The sequence below is a fragment of the Struthio camelus genome, chromosome 1, assembly GCF_040807025.1.
Source record: "Struthio camelus isolate bStrCam1 chromosome 1, bStrCam1.hap1, whole genome shotgun sequence".
Classification (NCBI taxonomy): Eukaryota; Metazoa; Chordata; class Aves; order Struthioniformes; family Struthionidae; genus Struthio; species Struthio camelus.
The window spans coordinates 90944781-90961762 of record NC_090942.1 but is presented as its reverse complement, the minus strand read 5'-3'; the positions used below and the strand labels follow the sequence as shown (position 1 = coordinate 90961762).

General features: G+C 51.1%; 1 protein-coding gene and 1 long non-coding RNA gene across 2 annotated transcripts; one reads left to right on the top strand and one right to left on the bottom strand.

Moving 5' to 3' along the window:
- Nucleotides 1-1873: 1873 nt before the first annotated feature.
- Nucleotides 1874-6075, top strand: GAPDH (glyceraldehyde-3-phosphate dehydrogenase). The gene is made up of 12 exons (XM_068931074.1): nt 1874-2063; nt 2319-2365; nt 2998-3097; nt 3412-3518; nt 3606-3696; nt 3884-3999; nt 4116-4197; nt 4414-4565; nt 4696-4774; nt 5060-5143; nt 5296-5393; nt 5767-6075. The coding sequence occupies exons 2-12, from the start codon at nt 2343-2345 to the stop codon at nt 5834-5836; spliced, it is 1002 nt and encodes a 333-aa protein (XP_068787175.1). The 5' UTR covers nt 1874-2063; nt 2319-2342; the 3' UTR covers nt 5837-6075.
- Nucleotides 6076-8481: 2406 nt separating this feature from the next.
- LOC138065707 (uncharacterized) lies at nt 8482-16216 on the bottom strand. The gene is made up of 3 exons (XR_011138814.1): nt 16085-16216; nt 9126-9217; nt 8482-8611 (listed from the first exon to the last, which is right to left on the bottom strand). It is a non-coding gene; the product is annotated as an uncharacterized lncRNA (long non-coding RNA).
- Between the last annotated feature and the right edge of the window lie 766 nt (nt 16217-16982).

Genomic DNA, 16982 nt, shown 5'->3' with positions numbered 1-16982 from the left:
CAGCCAGGGCCGCCAGGTGCCCGTCTGCCTTCCAGCACGGGCTCCAAGCAGCTAGGGTGGAGCCTTGAAATCCCGGTTGCCGGCCAGGCTCAGGGGCACGGGGCTGGGAGCTGCTGCGTTGGCTCATCCCACCTGCACTCTGTCCCCCTGCACAGAGTACTCGGCGGCACCCATGTTTGCTGAGCAAACAGTGGGCCTCCTATTTGGGCAGAAATTTAAGGCAGCCCCCAAAAGTTACCCTGACCCCTCTTCTGGCCCTTCCCAGGCTACATTTGCGATGCCTCGAATGAGGCACGGGATCCTTTGGGCTCCCTGCAACCTCCAGCTGCATCGCTGCAGCACATGAGCCATCCCACATGGCCTTTAAGAAAATGTCGTAACCTCAGCTGGGGCTAAACTTAGCTGCCTGCCCCTTGGCAGCACCGGGAATAGCAGCAGGATAAGGAGCGTTGGATTACGTCTGAGCTGGGTGACCCATCTCCAGACCCCCCCCCCCCCGGTATCTGCTTTGCTCCCCGAGCCCGCTCCGTCCTTCCCATCCTCAGGGATCCCACTCGGCTGACCCTAAAGCCCTGGCCAGCCGAGCTACAACGGGGGAAGGTTTCATCCCTCTGCCTTGCCCTATCCGGGCCCAGCTGCACATCTCCCGTATTCCCACGCGCTCCTCTCCCTGCATGCCTAAGCCGGGCGCGTGCATGCTCAGAGCTCCCTCCCCAGGGAACAGCCGCTTTGAGACATGCTCTAGGTCTCAGCGCAGAGCCGGCGGGATCCCGGCCTTGCCCCGGAGCAGCCGGCAGGCATGCAGGGCAGGGACGGCCATCATGCGAGGAGCACTCTCTCCTCACCGGCGCCCGGCCCAGGCCCTGGCCTGCCCCCAGCCAATGAACGCGCCCCGACAGCGTGGATGCGAGCCGGCAGCGCGGGGTGGTAGGCAGGATTTCCGCAGTCACGTCCCGCGAGTAGCAGCCTCCCCGGTTCCTCATTAACATGGTGCTCACGCCGCTCGGCGCAGCATGTCGAGGCCTTGGCCGGCGGCCGGGGGGAGGCTGGGTCAGCAGGCGCGCTCACAGCGCGCCTGGCTAGCGCAGCGTGGGGCAGCTCGGGGCCCTGGCAAGAGCGGGGGCAAAACAGCAGCCCCCCCCCCCCGAGAGCAGCAGGCCAAGGGCAGCACGGCCCCGCTTCCCCCCAGCGACATGTGGGGAAGAGGGGGGCTGGGCTGGGCAACCTGCTGCGCCCTCGGGATGGCCCCGGCAACAGTGCAGCCCTTCCCGCCCCCACCGGGGCCGGGGGGGCCAAAGGGGTGCAGAGAGCGGCGCACGCTGTGGCCTCCCCCCTTGTTGCCGGGCCGCCAAGGAAAGCGGCGCCCACCATGTCGCGCGGCGGCTGGGCAAGGCCCAGCAAGGCACGCGTGGCCGCACACGCGCCTGGCAGAAGCAGCCCCCGGCTAGCGAGAGGCCGGAGCCCGACACCAGGCTCCTTCCTAACCTCCCCGAACGGGGGGCTGCGGCCGCGTGGCCTCCCTTCGCAAGCCGCGGGGCTCGGGCAGGCGGCAGCCGGAGGGGCCGCGCGCGCCCTGCCAGGGGGGTGCCGGGCCCCCCAGCTCAGGTGTGCGGCGCTGAGCGCAACCCACGCACCCCGACAGCCCCGCTTCCCCCTGGGGCCAGCCATGCCCTGGCCTCCCTCCCCCCGCCCCAACATCGCACAGCGCAGAGGCCCCTCAGCGCTGGCAAGGGGCAGAGCACTGCGGTCCCCCCCCACCCCACTGCAATCCTCCCTCCCCCGAGGAGCGCTGCACCCCCCCAGCGCAGCGCAGCCCCGGGCCCCGAGGGGGCGGCGGGGGCCCCTCTGGGGGGACCTTTGCCCGCGGCCCGGTGGGGGGGGAGGGGGGCGCCGCCGCTGCCGCAGCCCCCCAGCGCACGTAGCCCGGCCCGGCCCCCGCACTCCCATTCGGCGCCGGCCCGACGGGGCGGGACCCGCCATTTCCCCTCCGCCGCTATAAAAAGCGGCGGCGCGGCGCGGCGCCACCTTCTCACTGTCCGTCAGGGCCGGGTCGGAGGCGGCAGGTAAGGGGGCTGGGGGATGGGAGGGGGGGAGACGGAAAGGCGGCGGGCGGGCGGGCAGTCCTGTTTCTGGGTGGGGGGGGGGCTGCGCTGCCGTGGGGCGGGAGCAGGGAAGCTTTGGGGGGGGGGGCGCATGGCGGCTGGGCGCCCCCGGGCACAAAGGCGGCAAGATGGCGGGGGGGGGGGGGGGAAGATTCCCTTCCCCCGGGGCGGATCGCCCCGCTCTGCGCGCCTCTCAGCGCCGCTCTCTCCCCGCAGGCACCAACATCCCTGAGAGGCGAGATGGTGAAAGTCGGAATCAACGGGTGAGTGTGCGGGGTTGGGGGGGGAGGGGAGAGGAGCGGGCGGGTGGGCGGGCGCGGGGGAGGCGCAAGGTGGCGCCAAGGACGCGCGGATGAGCCGTTGCGCGCCGCGCCGCGGGGCAACTCGTCCCCCCTGGGGTAGCGGCCCCGGCGAGGGCGGGGCACTGAGTCACTTCCCCCTTTTCCCCCCCGGCCGAGTCGGGCTGAGTCACCCTGCGCGGCGAGCGCCCGCGGCCCGGCTCGCCTTGCCTTGTCCTGCCCGGCCCTGCCGGGTGCCACCGCTCGGGGCCGGGCTGGTGACCCCCGTCGGAAGGATGCCAGGGAGATCGTGTGTCGCAGGAGCCCCGGGGGCCCTGGGGAATGTGACCTTCTCCCACCGTGCTGTGAGGAGTAACCGGATCCTGCAGTAAATTTAGCGCCTGACCTTTCCTGCGCGGCTGCCCCAAGCAGGGGTCGCTCTTAATCTTCAATTGGGGCTCCTTGGCCTTTGAACGCAGCTGATGGGCTCCCTTCTGCCCCTCTGGGCAGGGAGCAGCCGATGTCCCAGAGGGAAAGCCATGGACTGTTATGCCCTGCCTTGCCCAGCCAGCCAGGCTCCTTGCTCCTCCTACTTATCTGTGCATCTCTCTCCCCAGATTTGGCCGCATTGGCCGCCTGGTCACCAGGGCTGCCATCCTCTCTGGCAAAGTTCAAGTGGTGGCCATCAACGATCCCTTCATTGATCTGAACTACATGGTGAGTTGCCTCGTGGTGTCTCCTCCAGGCCTTCTATGCAGTTTGCCTCTTGCAGTGGGGCAGTGGACTCCCCTAGCTCTGTTCTGGCAGCTCCCCATGGATGTCAGGTGTGGGGCTGTGGGTGGAATGAGAGAGACAAAGCGTAGGGTTGTGGGCCCAGCAGATTTGGTGGAGCCGAGTACAGAGCAGCAGTTGGATCAGCTCACTGGAGAACTCTGGGATCTGTGATTGCAAGAGCAAGGGATGGGGGGTTGCAGCTAGGGTGCCTGACCTCTTCCCCCCCCCCCCCCCGCCCCCTTCTCTCTCCTTGCTAGGTTTACATGTTCAAATATGACTCTACTCATGGTCACTTCCGGGGCACTGTCAAGGCTGAGAATGGGAAACTTGTGATTAATGGGAACCCCATCACCATCTTCCAGGAGTAAGTATCTCTTTCTCCCTCTCATCCCTTGGAAGGGTGAAAACAGATCTCTCACAGAGCAACTCTTATGATTTTGTCCCTCCTCAGGCGTGACCCCAGCAACATCAAGTGGGGAGAAGCTGGTGCTGAATACGTTGTGGAGTCCACTGGTGTCTTCACCACTACAGAGAAGGCTAGCGTGAGTAGGCCAGTGGCATGTGGGAGAAAGGACGCTTGCTGCTCCTACCTGTGGGGCACATCACCATGTACAGAGTTCAAGATGTGGAGGAGATGGCTGGGAGGGAGAAGAGGGTGTCTGAGGAAGTATCTTGCTCTCCAAGCTGTTGGGGTATTCTGGGTTAACTGATCTCCTTCTCTTCTCACAGGCTCACCTGAAGGGTGGCGCTAAGCGTGTTATCATCTCTGCCCCCTCAGCTGATGCTCCCATGTTTGTGATGGGTGTCAATCATGACAAGTATGACAAGTCGCTGAAAATTGTCAGGTAAGGAGAGAAGAGGATGCTCTCTGGCCTGGAACTTTCACCAGCTGCATGGGGTCTCATCTTTCATGGGTAGGTATACTGCCTCTGGTTGATGTGTGTCTTTCTCTTTTCCTCAGCAATGCCTCTTGCACCACCAACTGCTTGGCGCCCTTGGCCAAGGTCATCCATGACAACTTTGGCATCGTGGAGGGTCTTATGGTAGGTCTAAAGCCTGCTGCTTAGTGTGTCCTATCCCCACGTTTCTTCATGTGAGAAGAGAAGTAACTGTCCACGGGCTCTGTGTTTGTGAGGGGTGTAAACTCACACAGTAAGAGGGCTAGCCTCCCTGTGTTCCTTGGGATGGGGAGTTAAGCATTCAGGATGTTTTTTGAAAGTTATTGGCTGTGTTCTTATTCCTGTGCTCTCTTCCCCAAGACCACTGTCCATGCCATCACAGCCACACAGAAGACAGTGGATGGCCCCTCTGGGAAGCAGTGGAGGGATGGCAGAGGTGCTGCCCAGAACATTATCCCAGCATCCACTGGGGCTGCTAAGGCTGTAGGAAAGGTCATCCCTGAGCTCAATGGGTGAGTGTCAGCCCTTCTCAGGTGTCGGAAGGAGGTAGACAGTGCCTGGCTGGCTCTGGCCCATTCCTAGCGGAATAGAAGGCTGGCAGAGGGGTGCTGACTGCTGTTCTGACTCTTACCTCTCTGACAGGAAACTTACTGGAATGGCTTTCCGTGTGCCAACCCCAAATGTCTCTGTTGTGGACCTGACCTGCCGTCTGGAAAAACCAGTGAGTGTTGTGGGGAAGGCCTTAACCTCCAAACCTGCTCCTGCTTCCTCCAAATTCCTCTTATCTAGAATTGCCCCCTCTACATCTGTGTCTTCCTCCCACACTCTTCCCACTCAGCCCTGGTGATGACCAGGAATACTTGGTCTTGGCAAGAATAGCACCTGCTGTGCTGCTCCCAGTATCTGGGCTGTAGCTGTGTCATTCCTCTCTACCCCCTTCCCTGGCCCAGCTGACAATTTTGTGTGAATTGGGATCTGACCCTCTTAATGTTGTCTCTATTCTCAGGCCAAGTATGATGACATTAAGAGGGTAGTGAAGGCTGCTGCTGATGGGCCCTTGAAGGGCATCCTGGCATACACAGAGGACCAGGTAAACAGCTTTCAGTGTCTCAGCCTGTGGTTGGTAGCACTCTCGTCTTCCTGCTGGGAGCTGCCTTGCTGGGATTCTGCTTATGGCACTCCTGGGTCAGGCTGCCTCCATCTGTGGGGTGGAGGACTGAGTTAGAATCTCCTCTCTTCCAGGTTGTCTCCTGTGACTTCAATGGTGACAGCCATTCCTCCACCTTTGATGCAGGTGCTGGCATTGCACTGAATGATCACTTCGTGAAGTTGGTTTCCTGGTATGCACAGCCTGGGGGGTGTGGAAGGGAGCACTTGAGCTCTTGGTGGGAGGGTGGGAGCTGGCAGTTGTCCCAGGTTTTTTGTTCTGTTCACCACCACCAGCTGGCATTGTATACTGATAAATCTACTGCTGCTGAGTGGGGTGGCTCCAACACCTAAAAGTCTTAGGAGTGATGTTGCTTCATATCTGACAACTGCAGCCTTTTCCTTCCCTTACGGGAGAGTGGATGGGGTGCTGCTTGTTTTCTGTATCGGGAAATAGCCCTTCTGCCTCCCTTTTCTGAGCCGCGGTAGAGGAGCAGTACTCTTATATAGGATGGTGTGATGCAAGAAACAGTCCAGAAAGCTCAGCTCTTGTGTTTCTGCCTCCAGGTATGACAATGAGTATGGATACAGCAACCGTGTTGTGGACTTGATGGTCCACATGGCTTCCAAGGAGTGAGCCAAACACACGAGACACCCCCCCCCTGCTGCCTAGGGAAGCAGGACTCTCCTTTGCTAGAGACCCTGCCCTTTTCACCACCACTTAGCTCTGCAGCCTGCAGTGAGAGGCCAGTTCTGTTCCCTTCTGCCTCCCCCACTTCTCCAACTTGCCCCTGAGCCTGGGGGAGATGGTGAGGCTGATAGAAACTGATCTGTTTCTTTACCACCTTACATCAATAAAGTGTTCACCATCTGAAACATCTTGTCTGTCTGTCAATGGGGGAAGGTGGAGGAAAACAGCAAGTGTTGTGTCTGCTCTAAGATAGGTCCTAGCAGCCTGGCTGTAACTGTTGGACCAGCTGTTCCATGTACTAGTAAAGTGTTCTGTGCCCAATGTGCTACTGACAGCATGTGAAGACAGAAAATTCAGGTGGTGCAGGCATGAGGAATGACATGAGAGATGTTTGGACAACTTTGGTCAGGCATAGGTGTGGAGCAGTCCTGGGATACAAGATCTGAAGACAGTAAGTGCCTAGCTCCACTGAGTGCAAGGCTGCAGCAAGTAGAGCTGTGGTATTTAGAGTAGTGAGTTACCTGTGCTTACTGTAAGTGGTGAGACTCCTGCCCTTGAGCCAAAATAAGGTGTGGTGCAGGACTGCTGAGTGGAAGGTAGCTCTGCTCCTTCGTGCACCTCCTGACTCTGCAGGCTTGCTTGTTGCTCTGGTGCATGGAGAATAAAGTGCTGAGCAGTTGACTTTGCATTTGATTTGGCAAAGTGACACAATAACCAAGAACTGCTTCTCTCTTCCTCCTTGCTTCTTAGTAGAAAAGCCTTAAGAGAAGAGGAGGATTTTTCATTGCTTTTTACCTTGTCTAAAACAAATCAAATTGTCCTAGAAGGAATGGCCGCTTAAGGATGCGCCTGAGGCTTTGGTTACCAAGCAGTATATGTGCCTTGGAATAAGGCACAGCCCTGCCTGTGCAGGAAGAGAAGGGCAGTTGCAAATCAGGAGCCCTCTGGTGCTGTGTGTGTTACTTCACGCTGCAAGCAGTCAGCATGGAGGGATGAGGCCCAGCCTTCCCTGACCCAAGCACAATAGGTTGCATGGGCAATGCACTACCAACTCAATTGTCCTGGTCTCCATTTTAAGAGTTCAGCTTCTGAGAGCTGTGAGTCATGTCTCAGCAGGCTCTCCCCGGGGAGGTGTTTGAACCCCAACTGTTGCAGTCCCTGATTTGGATCAAGGACTTGGAGTCTCTCCCAGGATCAAGATGAATGTTACAATTATTCAACATACAGTGTCTAGGAGCAGCTTATCTGATACTGTGAGACTGTAAAAATTATGTTTGCTGGGCCAGCAGGCAATATTGTTTTGCTCATAGCATGCCCTCAGAGGAAAAAAAAATAGGTGGAATGGTGTGAGCTGGGACTCCAAGCAGCTTCTAGGTAAAACACAAAGTTATTTTGAACTGTACACCCTGGTTTTAAAGTAGGACCATTTTAAAGACTCCCTTATTTCAACTAAGCACCCTTATTTTTTCCTGAGCAAGATAAGGCTCCCTGAAAATTCACCTAGAGCAAAGAACTTGCATTATTTATCAGTTATGGTTCCTATCTGAGACCTGAGCCTTGATTGCTGAGGAAGTAAGTGCAAACCAGTAAGAGTTTGGCTGGGGGGGGGGGGGGGGGGGGGAGGGACCACATGAGTGCCAGCTTGCAGAACAACAATTGCTGTGAATGGCTCACATAGAATGGTTTCCTGTGTTTTTTATTTAAAATACTGCTTTAACCAGTTTACGTTCCTGCCTGTGATGTTCCTGGAAAATGATACAGGCAGCTAGGCGGAGCAAGCTGGTAAGCCCAGAACTGAAAACGTGGTTGCTCTTGTATGGAAATAGGGAGTGAGGAATTGGCTCAACAAGTCGCACAGTCCCTGGCCTGCCTGGAGGGCTGGGCTCCTGTAGCTTTTCCTCTAAATCCTGATTTTGCAGCCAGGCAGACGTGCCTGCAGATGGCACCACAGCAAGGCCCTGCTGCTGGCCAGAGGGAAAAGCTAACTCAGGTTCCCCAGTCACTACTCCTGTCACTCTCTTCAGGAACAGCACATCTGGCCTAAAAAAAAGTAGGAGCCGTGACTGTAGATGGCCTGGGGCTAAAGACGGGCTTTCTGCCACTGAGGCTGCGCCTCCACCTGGGGAAGAGTTTTTGCCTGAGCAGAGGAGCTCTAGGTTTGTTCTTAGAAATCTTTCCAAAGAGAGCACCCTGAAAGGGTCAGTCGGAGAACGCAAGAGCTTGGATGGCTATAAGGGGGGGGGGGGGGTTCTTGCTTAGCAAAGCCGCTAAAAGCAATTGTGTCACTGTGCTGGGGCAAACCGGCTCTAAGAATAGCTACAATAAGCTGGAGATCGGCTTGGTTTAACTCCTTGCTGAACAACAGCAAAGGGAAGCTGGAGAAAGAAATGTCTCCTGGTTAAAGGGACAACATGAACTTCTCTACAGGCAGACAAGCATTTCCGGGGTTGGAATCTGCACCTTTTGTTTTCTTTTATTTTAAACAGAGGAAATGCAAATGAAGGTCTGGTATGGTCATTAGCAGTGGTGTTACAGGACAATGTCCTTTTTAAGGCCACTTTGATGGTTTAGAAAAGTAAGTTTGTTCTTCACTGGCACTTGCTAAATTCATCTCCAAGAAATGGCCATGGAGCTGTCCCCGGATCACCACCACCTCAAAATCATCAGTGTGAAACTTCAGCCTTTGGCAAAACATTTTGTAGTGAAGATCTATTTGAGCAGCTGTAGACAGTAATTAAGGTTGCTCTTAAAAAAAAAAAAAAACAAAACAAAACCCAACACCCACACCGGAATGTAATGAGCTAGTGAAGGCGTAAGCACAGCCTCCAAATTCTTGGCCACTCAAACACACTCCAGCCATTTCTAAAGTGAATCAGTCCCTGAGTAAATGGATCAACGAGCCCTGTCCGAGGAAGCAGAAGATGAGGTCTCAGCTAGAAGAGCCGATGAGGCAATGCGCCTATTGGGCATTCGTATGGGACTCACAGCTTCAATGCCAATGTTCAGCACTCTGCTGTGCAGCAGATGCCATTCACAAAACAGGTTCAGCACTTGCAGTCGACGTATGCAAACACTGCTATATGCACGGTCAGTACTCACAGAAAGCGGGTGTCTCATCACAAACAAGCTGGGCACATTTTAGCAGTGTTACTTTGCACACGCTGCAAAACCGAGTAATTTGTTACTTACCCTTGCGAGCTGAATATAATTTCATACTGTAGCACTGCTAACTTACCTCCAGATTTTATCTTACTATATAAGTATCATCTTGCCTTCTTATAGCAGATGAAGGAATTATTTTCTGTTAAATGTATGAGACTGCACCTCCTAGAAGAAACAATAGTAATGTGTTACACTTTACTGCCTAAGCTTTGGAAAGATAACCTTCAAAGAGCAGAAGTTGTAGCCAAATGTGAATAGTGGAAAACCACACAAATTCTAAAAATTAAATGTAAGATCCTAAAAAAGTAGATTGTTAAAAAACTACGTGACAAATTAAAAAAAAAAAGGCAGTATTAAAACTTGTTTTTTTAATGCATCAAGGACAGGAAAGCAGCCAGTGTCCAAAGAGCCATAAGAGTGGGAGTGATTAGAGAAGCCAAGGCCATAGTAGAAAAGTGAAGTGCATGTTTTGCAGTCGGAGGAGCTTCGGGATGTTCCCAGACAAGCGGCTTCGGAGGAGGAGCTGAGACTAAGGTGCCGTTGCAAACTGAAGAGTCAGGGCTTTAGACCAAATCAATAAAATGAAGAGCAGCAAAGTGTCAGAACCGAGTGCCATTTGGTCAGGTATGAGACCGATGAACAGTTAACTGTCGCAAGCAATTTATCACTTACATGAACCTTGACATGGTGGGAGTGGAAAATTAGAGGTGCGGTGGCTATTGTTTAAAAAAAGATCATGGCCGGGGGGGGGAGGTCCAGAAACTACAGAAAAAATATGTTTGGTCTCTGCAACTGGCAACTTAGTTGTAATTAAGAATGAAGAACTACATTAGTCAGCACCTGGTTAACCATGAAGCAGTGGTGAATTACAAGCAGTCAGTATAGGAGGAAATCTGTCCTGGCCAAATTGATCATTTCCATTCAATACCTTCAGAGCAGTTTGGAGAGTGGGGTGACAAAGTTTGTGATTAAGCAAAATAATGCAAGACAGTCAACGCTGACTCAGCCCATGGAAAGCTGCAGAAAGCTCTCGTGACCAAGTTAAAAGGGCTTAGTAAAATGGCAGGTGACATTCAAGGTTGATAAATGAAAAGTAATACGTGTAGCCGGAACAACTCTGACCCTGTAAGTCACAAAGCTCTCCTGTAACTCTCTGCCCAGCTCTGTACCAAACTGTCAGGCAACCTTTGCTGGCCTGCTCCAATTCTTGGAACAGAGCAGGGGAGAAAAAAAAAAAAATTTGTAATCTCCAGTTTCTTAGTTACCAAGTTGTTGCCCGGTGCAGGCACTGGACCTACAGTACATACTAAAATCTTATTGCACATACATGGCATTCTCCAGTCTTCTCATTTCCTCCTTGCCCTTTCCTAGCCTGACTAAATAGCCATTTAGACAAGCCTTATGAAGTGACTTTAGGCATTGGTCAAGACTTCTCGCCCTCCTGTTTTTGGGGGGCAGGGGGGGAGCAGAAGAGATTAAACTCTTTTCAAGTCATTTTTTCATTTTTCTTTAGCCTGGAATCAGGTTTAGGATTCTTTGCTCCATCCACTCTAAAAGGTGATGCAAAAATGGGACAAATCTCACCAGCGTCACACGGGAATAAAAGATGTTTAAAGCTAGCTTGGGCTTCAGTGTCTGGCTGCGAACTTGTGCAAAGTTGCCTGTGAGCCCTGCTCCCTAAGCCTTTCCAGAGCTCCTGCTGTTGTCCCAGATACAGTGAACCACTGTAGAGGAAGGCGTGACCTTGTTCTTGGATGTATCTATGCATAGCTTAAATATGGGCTATACACATATATATAGCTATCAAGTGTATGTTTTGGCTCTGTTTAAAAACATACTATATTTTAATGCCTCTTAGGATGTTGACCTATGACATTTACCCCTTTCGAGACTCTTAGTATGTTACCTCTCAAAAATGGTATTAGGTTTGTCTGTCAGCATCAAAAATGGTATCAGGTATGTCTGTCAACTCTCATCTCTCCATAAATCCATGCAGACTTTCCATTCTTTCCTGATTTCCAACCCCTCCACACACACACTGGCTTCTCACTGGTTTTGGTACACATGCTGTCAGGCTAATCACTTAGGTCACTTGGTTCACCCATTCACCCAGCCTTCTTTAAATGAGTCGTTCCCCTCTACTCATTTAAAAATTGACATCAGCAAACCAGGGATTTCCGTACCACTAAGGTTGGCCGGTGCTTTGCAAAATACTGTTTGCAAGAATGCAACTGCAACACTCTGCTTTTTCCAGAATCACTTGCTCCATTCTCCCTCAAGCAGCCTGAGCTTTGTGTGGTGCCTTCTTTACAGCTATGTCCCTCCCCCATGCAACCTCTATGCATTCGAATATTCTAGACTTCTAGGTGCCAGTCAGCTATGCCTGGAAATATAAAAATATTTATCCTGAACGGATCTTGTCAAAGAGCCTCTTTAATTACTAATGACCTGGAAAGTGCTTCATCATTCTCCTGTGACCACATTCTGCTCTTTCCAAATACAGAACAGACATATCTAGTGAGCACTTCTTCTTTCTGCCTCATTTAGATCATTTTTTAAAATCTTAATCAAGATAAAGGCTTATATTACTGCCAGGATTGATTTTTATTTAATAGAATTAAAACAACTGAGTGTCCTTAGACATCCAGCTACAGGTATTTTTTTCTTGAGGTCTTCAGCTATTCATATCACCTTTTGATATATCGCAATTATTTTGTTGTGCGTCTGTTCTTCTGCCCCTTTCCCTATTCCTTGTAGTTATTATAGTGTCAAGGTTTATTATTAATTATTCCTAACTACTATTGTACCATGACGACTATCCTAAGAAGTGTTTTATCTTCTCCTGGGTATTAAATCAGAGCTTTTTGGATAACTGAAAAAAACTCTCTCTTTTCCAAGGCTCTCCCACTTAATCACACTTTCCTAATATTTTCCCCAATCAATTTCCCTGTGAAAAAGGACTATATAATACCATCCAGTCCTCTATTATGGTATTTTTGTCCTGAGTGGTGTCTGATTTGTTCTTAAACCCACCTCTTTGAAGAATCAAGAGTATACACTATCAAGCTGGCTGTTTTTCATCTGGAATGTCATCTCAGTTCATCCCTTGTCTTTAAGCAACCATCAGTTCTAACCCAATCTTCGCCTGTCATAAGGACATCTAAAATCATTGCTTTACCTGAGCATGCCATCATTTCTACCTAACTCGATGAGGAACTCGATGAGCGTTGCATAGCATCGCTCTCAGGCTCCCCAGCTGGAGTCTCCCACGACAACATAATTTCCCATTTCACACAAAGCAGAAAGGTACTTAAGAAATAAATGACTCTTTTGCTTGGTAATTCAGGCGTATATAAGAGACCCTTCAATGCTTTGACCAACACGTGTGTGAGATTCTCTTGTTCTGCTGTTAGTTGTAAAGGGAACGTGATTTTTGGTATAGCTTGCAACCCCCAATCCACAACTGCTCTTACCTATTCTACCTTTATACATGGGTTAGACCAGTGAGCTAACAGTCCTAGGATGTGGCTGGTGAATTTCAAACATGTCAGTTAACCAAATTTATTCCTATCCTGAAAATTTCTATTTCATTTTGCATGTTGCCCAGATGCACAGTTTTCTGTGGACGCTGAAAACGTTGCCTCTTCCCGTATGCTGTGAGATTGGTTCAATTTGATCATGACATCACTTCCTGGCTTCTTGAGCTCCTTTTCCATAGTGTTACCTTAGTATCTTACTAGCTCTTCTAGCTGCTTTCCAAGCTCTGAAATCTATCCCCTCACAATCATCCTCTCCTTATTTACCTGTCTCAAGAGAAAGTGGCCCGATTATTTATAAAATCCCAATCTAAAACAGTTCTTACAATTTATGACATCCTTTGGAAGACTTTCAAAGGACTGGACTTTCCTAAAATTGTCTCTAGCCCATGCAACTCTCCGTGCTGTCTTACCATTGCCCCCAGTGTTAATTACCACCAACAGGGACTTGTCAGATGATTTCATGAGCCTGTCCATGCCTCATTCACATCTGTCTCCAAGGAAACAGCGCTCCACTGTGTTCTGTGTTAATTCTGACCTCTGTTCTTAAAAGAAAGTTTCTTACTAGTAACCCGAATATTTGACATAGCTGAAATAGTTGATTATCACGTGCAAGTTTTGGGAGGCTTGGTGCCACAGGTACCTAAGACTGGGGCATGTTTTAGTCTGAGAAATACCTGCACAGGGCACTCTCACTCTGCCTCACGTGCCAAACTAATGCACAGCTGTGCCAGGCACAGCAGTCTTTCATAACCTCTCCTCATTTTAGCTCCCTCTCCAAAAGAAAGAGATGGAATTACTGAAGTAAAGAGGTGGCAGCCCTGGAACAAGTGTGTATGGGTACCATAGGTCCCAAGCAGCTCTGGTGACTAAGTAACATCTTCGAGCTCCTGTTCTGATTTAGAGGGATTCCAAGAGATGCCCTCCCAGCCACCCTGTACCACCACAATCCTTAAGTCACTGGTGAAGTTCTTTGTGCAGACAACCTCAGCATCAGTCTGCACCATTCCTGGCTGCTCTTGGGGTCATGCTTGATGAAGGCAATGAGTGGCATTCTAGGTGCTGACTCTGCAGCTGAAGATTAAAAAGCTAGCGATTAAAAGCACAGCTAAGGCTTCAGGGGAGGGGGTTTCACCATCCAGTGCAGCTCCGCCTTGGCTGATTCATAGCAGACTTTAAACACGGCCTGTCATCTACTCTCAGCCCCTCTTGCCGAGCTGGTCCATGGCTCTCTCTTCAGAGGATATCAATGACCACCTAAGCATATAAAGACTAAGGCCCTCTTGAGAAAAATGAAGCTTTTGTGGCAGAGCTATGAAGCTTATTAATCTCCTGGCTCAAATCCAGAAACAAAACCAAACTTCTGTGCAGCTTAGATATCTCCCACCCTCCTGGCTAAGAGACAAGATAAATGAACAGGTTACTGAGGGCTCAAAGGTTGCTCCAATAAGGCTGTCAGCACCACATTTAGGTCCATCTAAGGAATCCTGAAACAGGGAAAAACTAACTCACACAAAGCTGAGTACTGTGGGACTGATGACAAAGAGCCCTCAGCAGAAGGGTGCTGGGTGTAAACTACTGGTAAGTGGACCTTAACTGAACAGACAGACAAGTCAGACTTTTTCAGTTCTGAGATATGATCTAAAATAAATTGAATCAAGGGTGAAGTGAAGGGAGGGAGGGAGAGGGCTCTCATCTGCCTGAACACAAGGAGGAAGATCTTGCCTATTTAGCAGTTAGATGGCTGAATGCTTTCTGGAGCCAGTAAGAACATCCCACATCCACGTGGTGAGGTGCAAGGAGGGCAGGCGCTCCCTGCCCTCTCTATGGAAAGAGCTGTGAGTCTTCATGAGGAAACTCATGCACCTTACAGCATAATGCCTAGCACCTTCTGTTGAAATCCTTTGCCAAAAGACTGATCTCAGCACAGCTTGCATGTAGAATAGCAGCCAAGACAGAGCACTGTGTCTTTCACCCCGACTCAAAGCCTGACAGGGTCCCTTAGTGCCTCACTGAGGTAGGATAATGACAAGTGGGTCTGTTCCAATTAGGGGACAACCCTTGCCTCAAGGGAAGGTTTTCATGCCACTCCCATTGCTGATATAGAAGTCAAGCCTGTTCTCACCTACACACAATAGTCCAAACGTTGGGGAGGGAGAAGACAGAGCAATCACTAGCAGCTTGGTTTGTCATGTTCCCAGGCTGCCCAAGTGAGTCTCCACCAGCAGGGACTTGTGCAGGGTGGGGAAGCTGAACAGGCCTGCCTAAATATTCAATGGGAGGACCTCACTGCCAATTCAGAGAGACATGATCCTAAAAGGATGGTCTTGGACAGCTATTCACAGAGGTGACTGGACAGCAGCCACATCTGAAGAGTCCTGAGATGGAAGCTGACAGAGGGACTGCCTGGATGCGCACTGCCATGGGACACCATTCAGCAAGACACATCCTTACTTGACCTGTACCTGGGCAATAAACCTGTCCACATTAATGCATGGGCGCTGAGCAAGACAAACCTTTGTCCCCTGCGTGCCAAGGTCTGCTCTGGTGTGCTAGGTACCACGCTAGGCTCAGCTGAGATATGTTCACTGGTGAGCACAATCAGCTGGAGACAGTGAGCAACCAGCTCCTCTAAAGTTCATTTCAGCAACTCATCAGCCAGGTCAAGGTTAAGAAAAGGCCCCCTCCACCCACTGCCAAGCTGCTCCTGCAACTGAGACCTTGAGAAATTTCAGGCTAAACGCAAAGATTTTGAATGGGTTGTGGTCCAAGGCCAAAGGTGACCCATGATTATTCCTTGTGAGATGAACACAGACCAGAACGTGTTCAGAAAGAGCAAGCAGCAAGACCTAGGTCTCCTCTAGACAATTGCTTCTGATATTGCTTCTTATGTAGGTGCTGGTGAGAGCAGTCCTGGGAAAGGGATGAGGCCAGGGAGATGAGATGCAGCACAGTGCTGTATAGTTCCTAGATACTACGGCACCTGGCAGTTTTCATGCTGGAGAAAAGCAGGCTAAATACTCCACAAAAGGAGAGGAACCTTCAGGGAAGGGTTAAATAAATGGAAGGTCCACCTCTCCTCATATCCAGCATCAAATATGTAGAGTTATCACTGAGTGGATTATCCACAGAGGAAGCCAGACTTAGCCAGCCAGCCAATCACAGAGATCTCTGCATCAGAAAAAGGGCAGGAAAAGCTGCAAAGAAAGGTATGGGAAAGGGAACTGGCATGCACCAAAGAGCCCCTGGGCAGGATGTAAAATGATCTGGCAGCTACGGTGTGTGAGGGATCTTCTCTCAAAAGCAAAAGCTTGGGCACAGATTAATGTACCTCCTCTGTTTTTTGTTCCTTTAGGAAGGAAAAAAAAATAAGAAGAGAAGAGAAGAAAGTAATCAAAACAATCAGCCAAGATGAAACGGAAGAGAGGCCGCAGTTAGAGCAAATGCCCTGTCTCAGGGCAGACAGCTGAGGGGAGCCAGGGCCCGAGGCACCTACCTCTTTCTTGTTTGTGCAACAGCATGTTACAGGGGCAGAACGGGAGCACACTTCTGCTGCTATTAAATACTCTTCCAGCGTCCCGATGAAAGGTAAACGCAGCACCCAAAAGTTGAACCCCAGCAACTGCAGACTATCACCTACAGAACAGCAATTTCCCCATACGATCAGCAGTGCCTCAGCTGTACCCTGGCCTGGAGGTTTACCTAGCTACTAACTTGTCTTGTAATTAGCCAGATCTACTCAGACAGTTTAAGCTAAGCTGAAATGCTAACACATGCCTTAACACACCTTGCAGGCACATGCAATGGACCCCACCCTGCTTAAATGCTGACCCTCTGCATTGCGCTGTGCAAACGTGCAAGTGGTCACAGCCCAAGTGCACAGGAGCATTAGTTACCCGAGCCAAACCTATGGGGCTACCTATGGAGATAAACTGTTGTATCCTCTCCACCCTCCTCACTTTATCTACCTTACCTAATCTTATAGAGGATCCAAAGTCCCAGATGAATTCCCAGAGATCCTGCAAAATTCTATCGTGATTTACTTTATCTTCCCTTCAGGGCCTTTTGTTTTTGTAAGAAGCATTTCTCTCTGGAGCTTCTCCTGCCTGTGCTATGCAGCCTGGCTTCACTGACCTGCAGATGGCCCAGCAAAACGCTACCTCTCAGCAGGCCACCAAACCCCACCTCCCACCCTAGAGGATTCAAATGTCACATCACTGGAGGAAAAGGTGTAAGGTCCAGGCAGGTAAATGACACAAGGCATCTCCATCTCTGATTATGCCTGGGTTAGACATGGGGCTGAGGAAAGGTGAGAAGATGCTCTGGGACACTACAGTAAAGAGCTGATGCAGCAGAAAAGATCAAGCTATTAGACAGGAAGGTTCACAAGGCAC